This window comes from Chiloscyllium plagiosum, chromosome 8, assembly GCF_004010195.1.
Source record: "Chiloscyllium plagiosum isolate BGI_BamShark_2017 chromosome 8, ASM401019v2, whole genome shotgun sequence".
Classification (NCBI taxonomy): Eukaryota; Metazoa; Chordata; class Chondrichthyes; order Orectolobiformes; family Hemiscylliidae; genus Chiloscyllium; species Chiloscyllium plagiosum.
Genome location: NC_057717.1, coordinates 48,693,531 through 48,703,392, shown reverse-complemented (window position 1 = coordinate 48,703,392; position 9,862 = coordinate 48,693,531). Strand labels below are relative to the sequence as shown.

The following is a 9,862-nucleotide window of genomic DNA, read 5'->3' as shown; positions in this document are numbered from 1 at the left end:
ATGCTACCAGTTGCACTGAAAGCCCAGTCAGAATGACATTGACCCTAGTGTTGACAGAAATATAACCACATTAAATCATATTGATCTAAACACGATTGCCAGTTTGCATCTACATTCATTTGGAACACCGTCTCACACTAATGCTCTTAGTCTAAATGTTTGTTCAGGTTTCTCAGAATTACACAAATCTGTGAATTTCGGTGTGCCTGGGTTCAGATTTCATTTGATTTATGTATTGTCACGTGTCGCGAACAACAGTGAAACACTTTGTTTAGGAGCAATAGAGGCACATGTTGGTATGCGAGGATGAAGAGATCAAAAAAGACTTGGACAAATGGTACATTGCAGAGAGTGGGCACAAGGCAAATTCAATGTCAGCAAGATCAGTATGATTTGAGCAAGGCAGTCTCATAACCGTCGAATAACAGCTGGGGCAAAGCTGTTTCTGCACCTGCTGGTGGATGTGTTCAAGCTTCAGTATCTTCTACCTGATGGAATACATGTAAGGAGTACATTACCGGGGTGAGGTAGGTCCTTGATGAGGTTGCCAGCCGTTTTGTTGCAGCGAGATGTGTAAGTGGAGTTCATAGATAGAGTATTCGATTCCATAATGGTCTGGGCTGCGCATACAACCTTCAGTAGTTTGCTATGATCCAGAGCTTTGCAGCTGCCATACCTGGCCTTCCGGACCCAGACAGTATGCGCTCAAAGGTGCAACTGTCGAAGTTAGTAAGGGTCCTTGTGCACATGCCAAAATTCCTGAGCTCTCTGAGGAAGAAGAGGCGTTGTTTTATATTTTGGAAGGACACAAACACATGGTATTTCCCGGAAAGTTTGTCCATTATGGGCAGTCTAGGAAATTTGACATTTTCCATTCTCTCAACCTCATTCCCATTGATGTAGATGGAAGCGTGTCGTTCTACTTTCCGTCTGAAGTCAATTATGTGTTCTTTAATTTTACCGAAATTGAGAGAGAGAGAGAGAGAAGCTATTCCCATTGCACCACGTCAATGATCCCTCTATCTCCCTTCTGTCTTATCATTCATCGTTGTCAAATTTCCTTTATTTTACAGTGCTGTCGTCAATGACTGTATAGATGATCTCCCTTCGGAATTCGTGGGTATAAAGGGAGTACAGTAACTGGTTGAGCACTCATTATTGGGGGACGCAAGTGGTGAAGGTTATTCGGGAGAAGGTTCAGTTGCCTATCTTCAATGATTGGTATCTGTGGGTCAGACAGCTGCGGATACAGTTGCAGAAAATAGAATCATGACCAATGTCACAGGGTTTTGAGTTCAATGTGGAGAGGATAAGAGTGTTGAAGGCAGAGGGGTAGTCAATGAGCAGGAGTCTGACAAAAGTGTCCTTGTCCAGATGTTCAAAGGGTGCAGGGCGAGAGGCTTTTCACTCACTGTGGACCTGTTACTTTAATAAGCAAATTTTAAATGGCCGAGGCAGGCTGGGAGAATGGAGTTGATGTGGACCCTCACCAGCCTCCCGAAGCACTTCATGATTATTGTGCTCAGGCCACTGGTCGGTAGTTATTAAGGAACAATGCATGAGTTCTGTTTCCTCACTTACGAAGATGATGGTGGTCTTCTTGAAGCAGGTTGGGACTTCAGCTTGTAGAAGGGAGAGTTTGAAGATGTCGGAGAACTTCCCGCTAGCTGGTCCACACTGGAGCTGAGTGCCTGGCGGGGACAGTGTTTGGGCCAAGCAGTGTCCTTAGGGTTATTCCCAGGAAGATTGATGTAATTTCTACAGCAGGAACCAACAATTTGAAGCATTGACAAGTAAGATAATTATTTGATTATGAAAAGTCTTCTTAATAGCAAAACTTGTCTCATTATTCAATTTCCTCTCTTGACAAGTTTACAAAATGCATTGGCTATCTAGGGTACGTGGCATGGCTCTCAGAGAGGGACAGGATGAACGTTGTTTCCGATTTGCTACAAACGACCCTGGTGTTCGATCAGACCAAAAAGCATCTCAGGACAAATTGCACAGGCTCCAGTTGTATGGGCCTTGTCCATGGACTTTGGCATGTGGCATTTGCTTGTCACCAATAACCATGATGACACTTACTGTGAGCTATGCCAGTACAATACTGAATTGAAGGGCACACCAGCAACTGGCATTGGAAGGTTGTTGCAGGTAAAGGTGTCCAGCTGACAGATTGGATCCAAAGTGCATTCAGGGAAAATCAAGGGCAGATTCAGATCCCAGTCCGGGGATCGACCATAGTCTGGTGCGGGGGCGGGGTGGGGGGGCGTGGTGTGGAGTTGTCCTTGCAAATGCAATCCAGAGACTTGGTTTCAACAGTCCTTTGGCTTCAAAGTGACCAGTTCGGGGATTGGGAACTGTTGTCACAGGAAGAGGATTTTGCAATTCTTCACTTCTGAGGGCTGTGCGTTGAGAGGTCTGGGAGATTGCAGTTGTGAGCGAAGATGGGTGATAACACGATATGCAATGGTGAATAAAATGAATCTTGGATGGCAAGGGATTCCATAAAGTTGTTGGATGAGGTGTGACGGTGTTAGCAGCACAGCCTTACCTCTGCAAACATTGTTCCTCTTCCTTCCACATGCGACACCAGGCTCTCCGTACACACATTGATCCTATGTGACCATGACGTCAGGCATCATGGTGATGCAGGTATATTAAGGCTTCTCTCCATCGAGGCAGGAACAGCCAAGTGGAAGGTCAAGCTGTTACCACTTATCGAAAAGGATCAAATAATGTACGAGGTTTTTCATGCTTGCCACTAAACCTCTCTTTCCTTCATTGTCTCAGATTTTATGAATACCGATTACGAGGTTGGGCAGGAAGGATCGGACTCATTGTTGCTGCCTGTTAGCCCTGCAGTGGTTTGTTCGGTCAGTCTCGCAGCATTTCTGTCTGGCATGGGTGAGGGAGCTCTGACAATGCTGAGCAGAATTGGGCAGCAGTTTTGAGGTGGAGGCTCAGCCACTTCTATGATATCTTGAGTCTGGGTCTTCGGACTGACCTGTGTGTGCTTCCTCCTCCAGCAAGGCACTGTCCATATTACTTGTGATTACAAACTGGCACCTCGACTACAGGCCCGTGGAGCAGTGGTCGATGGGTTACAGCTTTGTGCCCATGGCCAGCAGAGGCTGAGGTTGCTGGGCCTGCTTCTCCATGGCCACTGTGAAACTGTCCTTGGAGGTTAGATGATTCATTGATTGGGATATCTGGGTCCCCATAGTGTATCTGCATCCCTGTCGTCTTTCAAGTGTACATCCCTGTCTGCTGCATCTGCTGCTCCCTGATACATGTAGATATTTGCCGACACTACAGGGTCTCTTCTGCCCGTCCCGGGTCTCTGGCAGCCCTCTGAGTTCTGTGACAAATGACACAGTGAGGTGCTTACCAGACTGTGCTCCCACACCCTCAATAGCTCACATTCCCAGGAAGCTGGTGGTGTGTGCTGGACGCAGCCTTCCTGATATTTCATCTAAGGCCGCAATACGTTCATGCTCAGAGAACGAGGAGGTGTCTTCTTACCCTGCGGAGCTAGAGTAGATGCTGACAGAACCGACAGAACACGAGAGACAGAAGTTTCTGGGACCAATGCAAAGATACACTGAAGAATTAATGAGACTGACAGAGTGCTAACAAAGGAGTGAAGAATGGTATTTTCTCGCTTAGTGGAATGTGGGTGTATCATGTTTTCTTGTGAGAAACAGGAGTTACTCCTCACAGGTTGAGGAATCTGGTGTCAGACACCTCTCCACCAATCCAAGAGGTTTCTGTCCTCCAGTGTTCTCTATTCTACTGGAATGACAGAAAGGGAAGGATTGAGTGAGAGATTTAAGTTTTGCATGGTTCTTGGTGTTGGTGGTGGAGGTATTCCAAAGTAGTGAAGTGGAAATGCCGATGCGATGTTGGTTTGGAAGATGAGGAAGACGTCAGTGACAGCATGAATCTGGGTAGGAGGGGGTGCTGGGGCTGGGATAGAATGAGTCGGAGGGGGAAGGTGAGTGGTCACAGAGATTCTGACACAAAGCATTCTTATGGTACTGTTGGTTGTTTTTCTGTACCATCCTCTGGCATGTTCGAAAGCATTCCTATCTGAGCAGGGCAAGGTTGCCATGCTCGTGCTCATGTGGGTGCACAGCAGCTTTTTTGTGATGGCTCAGCTGCCAGCATATTGGGCACTAATCAGGAATCTATTGAATTGTTCCGGGAATAATGTGTGGGAAGATTAGGCTCGAATCGGATATGCGGGATCTTATAGCTGCATTGACGCAGCTGACGAGATGGTTTTGATAACGATAGTGAGAGATCTCACTGAACCTCTTGGTGGTATCCCTCTCAAACATACAACGCAACTGGCACTTAGAGAATTAGAGTATAATCCGATGTTTTACAACGCCCATTTGTACACAATACTTCATATACTTACCAGCAGGCTCTGCCTTCCTGTCGATCAGCCTTGTCCAGTTGGAGAGAATGATTGAGAGAGGTACAAAGCCCAACAGAAGTGAACTGTGAATGTGGTTTTAAAAGTTGCGGTGTCGATCAGATGATCGAATATTCTTTGAATAAGACTGGTCATGGTATCACAAGGAAGCTTGGCATTGCAGTTTGCAACATTACCATTGTTGAGTTGTGCCAATTTACATCTGAACTTATATATATATATTACATCGGAATTGTACTGGTATACTTCAATTTTACAATTTAATCTAACCATTGAATTTGTTTTTGAAGTGACATTTCTATAGATATTATGAGTAAAAGCACGAACATTACCATTGATACATATAGCATGCTCCCTTGCCTGACCATAACCAATACCAGGAAACAAATGCAACAAGAAAGCAGGAGAAGCAATTTAGGTTAAAAATGATCTACTGAAATGGAGCCTTTCCTAACAATATCCAATCCTATTGAGAAATTAATGTCTGCACTTAATCATCTTGAGAGCTTTTTCTGATTTTTACCTGGTTTTTCACTGGAGTAACTACACCTTCTCGACGCCAGTCAACAGTTGCAGTTCTCAATTGAATGTGACTTTCTTCAGATTGACTACTTCCATCTCTTTCATCAGTTTCAATTTCAGTCATGTTGACAGCTTCGATTCGGAGAAGTCCATTCATGAGCTTATTGAACTCTTCATTGGTCTGAAAATTCAAACACATTGGTGAAATGATTGACTTTTAGTGGTGATTATGTCAATAATGTAAGAGAGCTACATTCTACATATTCGCTGACTTTAGCATTAAGTGCGGGGAAAGCAATGAGGGCACTCGTTCCTCGTGTTTAATATTTGACTGAATAAATGAGCAGCAGGCAAATAAGTGGCGATCCATTTCGTCCCAATCCAATATAAAGCTGTGTGAGAAAGCTCGAGCAGCTCAAATATCTCTGCTCGATTGTTCAATGACCAAAATGGCAGGAGCTTTATACATGTGTTTCATTTTGCAAGAATCAATTCGATTGTCGTCTCTGATCATTAAAACCTGACAGGTCAATTTCATCATGGAAGGATAGGTTACGTCACCTCAGATTGGTGGGGTTTATTGGTGTTTGAGATGAACCTTCCCAATCAGGAGGATTACAACTTCCCTCACCGGCCTGACCTGATTTCCGGATAACACGTTGGTCTTGAGTTGGCCTCATGGCCCTTGGACCATTAGATTTAGATGCGAAACTCAGATTGTTCATTTTCATGAAGATACTGGATTGGAATGGTTAGAAAAGGACCAGATTTGATGCTATCCATCATCACATAACTTATCATCCGGAACTGTGGATGTCTGCATATCAAACTGAGATTGCAGACTGGTATTGAATCATCTGTTGTCTCTTTTTGATGGGTAGGGAGGGGTACATGCCGGTTTGAAAGGGGATTGAATGCGTCCCATCCTCTGAGTAATAAGCGGGGCCCTAGGTACATGCAAAAGTCCGAGTTGCGTCTGCCTTTTTGCAGGCTATATGGAGCACGCCTTGTTCCAGTCCTACTCTGACCCCTGTCAAAGTTCTGTCTCTGATCCATTGATTGTTGCTTCCTACTCTCACCCAGAATTAGAAATAGTAAGCAATTTTACCTCGAATTTCCACCCTTGTCTCAACCTCAAGTTCCTGAAGAAGGGCCTGTGCCCGAAACGTCGAATCTCCTGTTCCCTGGATGCTGCCTGACCTGCTGTGCTGTTCCAGCAATAAAGTTTCAACCTCAACTTCACCTGGAATCTCTGAAAATCTTCCTTTCCTTTCTTGATGTTAATGTTTCCATTTAAGGGCTAGACCATCGACTGTCTCCCACAGTTACGTTGAACTACGTCTCCTCACACCCTGCTATCTGCATAGATTCCATTCCATTTTCCAGGCTCTCCACCTGTACTGCATGTTCATTGGTGTCACCACCCACTGGGGTGTTTATCCTTACCTGAGGACTCCTCTCAATGCTGTTGACAGGCTGTCTTACTCAGTTTGCGCAATGGTTTCCTCACCCATAAGAACATAAGAAATAGCAACATGAGTAGACTAGTGGCCCCTCCACCTTGCTCCATCATTCCATTAGGATTGACCCAAAACTGCCCATGTTCCCGTTCCTTCATTTTCATTGTAACCCTTGATTCCCCTACCGCTTAAGAATCTCTCTCAGATTAGGCATACAGAGAGCCCTGGTGTCATAGAGATGTCCAGTATGGAAACAGACCCTTCGGTGCAACCTGTCCATGCTGACCAGATATCCCAACCCAATCTAGTCACACCTGTTAGCACCCAACCCGTATCACTCCAAACCCTTCCTATTCATATACCCATTGCAAATGCCCTTCAAATGTTGCAATTGTGCCAGCCTCCACACATGGTCTGGAAGCTTGATCCATCCACGTACCACCCACTGTGTGAAACAGTTGCTCCTAAGGTCTCTTTTATATCATTTCCCTATCACCCTCAACCTATGTCCTGTAGTTCTGGATTCCCGATCCCCGGGAAACGAAATACTTTGTCTAATTATCCTATGCATTCACCTCATAATTTTGTAAACCTGCATAAGGTCACTCCTTATCCTCTTACGCTGCAGAGAACACAACCTCAACTTGTTCAGCGTCTCCTTATCGCTCAAATCCTCAGTCCTGCCAAAATACTTATAAATCTTTTCTGAACCCTTTCAAGTTTCACATCTTTTTGAGTGGATTGAGACCAGACTTGCATGCAATATACCAACAGTGGCCGAACCAATGTCCTCTACAACAGCAACATGACATCCCAACACCTGTATTCAATGACATGACAAATATAGGGGAGCATAACAAACGCTTCCTTCATTATCTAATCTTCCTGAAAAAGGTATTCAGGCATCAGAGAGAAGGAATTCATCCTCATCTCGATTTCAAAACGCTGTTATTGCGATTCGATGATGTCAATTCCGAGCCTCTCTCATTCGCATCAACATCGTCTGTGCACTCACCCTGTCAAACCCAGTAAGAACATATAAATTTCAAAGGGATCAATTGTCATTCTTATAAACCCCATTCAGTAAAGTCCCAACCTGATTACTCTTTACTCGCTAGACAATCTTTGGTGCAGTTGTTCCCCTCCATCCCAGAAGAAAAATAGGATTATTTCAGTCTTCACTTTCCACCATCCCATTCTCTGTTTCTTTTTTAGCGAACAAATCCTCTACCAATGCCAATATGTTACGCACTAAACCATAAGCTGTTATTTTGTTCAGCAACAGCTGATGTGGCACTGCATGACATGTCTTTTAAAATTCCAAGTGCAGATAATGTATCAGCTTTCCGGTGGTAAAACAAATTGTGTCTTTATTCACTTATTAACATTTGTGTGCACATAGGTCCAGCAAGTTATTAAAGAGGCTAAAGAAATATTGGTCTTTAATGCAGAGTAAAGACTGTATCAACGTGGGGAAGTCTTGTTGCCATTGGACAAACACAAAAGGCACTGTGATGAGCATTGATTTCACTCGTTACGGAGGAATATTTGGAAGGAAATTTGAAGCAGGTTAATCAAAACTATTCCTACGAAGAAGAGGGTTATCACAAGAGAAAAATTATTTCAGACTGGGCCCACTCCACAATAAAGTTGAGGAGAATGAGTGCAGATCATACTGAAACAAATAAGATTCGAGGGAGATTGACAGGGCTAATGATGAGAGGATGATTTTCTTGATGGGAAAGGTGAGTACAGAACTAAGTCCTGGCGGAGACATTGTAGCTATTATTTACTTATCTATGCGACTTAACTCTGTCATCTGCCTGTATTGTTTGCAAGACAAAGCTTTTCACTGTGCCTCAGTACACGTCACATTAATTTCAATTCGATTCAATTCAATTCAATTCAGTTCAGTTCAGTTCATTTCAGCTCAGTTCAATTCAATCCAATTCAATCTAATTAATTTATTTTCAATTCGTGGAATGCTGGTGTAATGCTGATGTCATTAGTCTCACTTTTTTGAAATGACAAGAATAGGGGAAATGACCAACTGTCCTGAGGAGCAACAATACAGAGAGCAGGATCATGTACTTCAATTTGTTTGGAATGCAGGCTAGTTTAACTGCTGTGAGATAAAGTTTAGTCAGCGACAGGTAGGGCGGAGCCAGAGATACAGCAGACTCAAGAAGAATATTGTTGCCGAAGGGAGCAGCTTCCACAGTACAGAATGCAACTTCAGCATTCAGACGTCATAATGGACAGCATCTGTGAAGACTCAACAACATAGAGGTGTATCCATAGTGTGACTGCCGTCCATAGAGGGAACTCAAGCCAGCCAGTGTTGTTTAATGCAATTTAGTTGTACAGTCTCTGATCGTGCAAGTGAGCAGAAATTATCGAATCAGGGGATTGTTAGTCATGAGAATTCTCTTCCGCAGAGAGAAATGGAGACTTGAGTCATTGAATATATACAAATTTGAGAGAGATGTTTTTGATTTCCAGAGGAGTTACGGGTTATGGAAATCTGGAATGAGAAGGAAGGAATCAATAATTTGGAGTAAAGTGAGATCAGTCATTGAGTGTACTGAATGAGTGAGTCAGCTTGGAGGACCAAATGTCCAAGTGCTGCTCCTGTAGCTCGATATAACTTCACAATTATATAGCTTCACAATTTCACAATGACCAGCATCAAATAGATCCCAGACGGTACATCCTGTACACACCAGAGCTCCAAATTTGTTCATTCCCACTTTAGATGTGCGTTTTCCCAATGAGTGTTCGATGTTGTGTTGTTCGATGTATCTCATATTGTCCTCCCATATCATTCTCCTGTAACTCTCCTCATCCTGAATAAAGAGATGAATATAATCAGGCTGCAGCATCTTTCATTCATAAAATTATACAGAAGCATTAAAATCCGCTTGTGAAACCTGAAATAACATTTTGCTGTCAGGGTCCACCCTCCCACCCAGATCTGAAAATTATTAATCAGGTTCTCCTCACCCCACTCAAAATAACGCACCCGTAGCAAAACCTGTCGAGCTGCCAGTCTGAGAGATTCATGCTGAAAGTTAATTAAGAATAAAATAGCTGAACAAGCGGATGGTTTAATCGACCGTCATGAATGACGTTGACAATAGATACGTTCTCTCTGCTACCACCTGTCCCTGTCTGAAGTAAGGTTAAACCAGTGGCAGGCGGGGAATTCAATAAGCCACGTCCTTGCGAAAAAAACCGAGGCCAATACATGGGCAATTACTGTGCATGTATATACCTTCTTAACCTGTTGTGTGAGAATCCCGCCTTAAGCTGCCAGCATAGTAAAGGCGGTGTCAGCAAAGAGACGCTTCATTGAATGGGCCACTTGGGATGATCAGACGGCTTCCCCATCCATCTGTCTCCAAGTTACCCACTTACAATTGCCTCTTCAACACCA

The 9,862-nt window shown here is 43.8% G+C and overlaps 1 protein-coding gene across 1 annotated transcript in view; it reads right to left on the bottom strand.

Moving 5' to 3' along the window:
* Window positions 1-9,862, bottom strand: part of LOC122552340 — a 104,228-nt gene that overhangs the window by 90,773 nt on the left and 3,593 nt on the right. The window contains exons 2-4 of the mRNA XM_043695093.1: window positions 9,150-9,272; window positions 4,968-5,147; window positions 8-44 (exon numbers count right to left, since the gene is read on the bottom strand). Of these exons, the coding sequence (XP_043551028.1) occupies window positions 8-44; window positions 4,968-5,147; window positions 9,150-9,272 (340 nt within the window). The remainder of the gene's footprint in view (window positions 1-7; window positions 45-4,967; window positions 5,148-9,149; window positions 9,273-9,862) is intronic.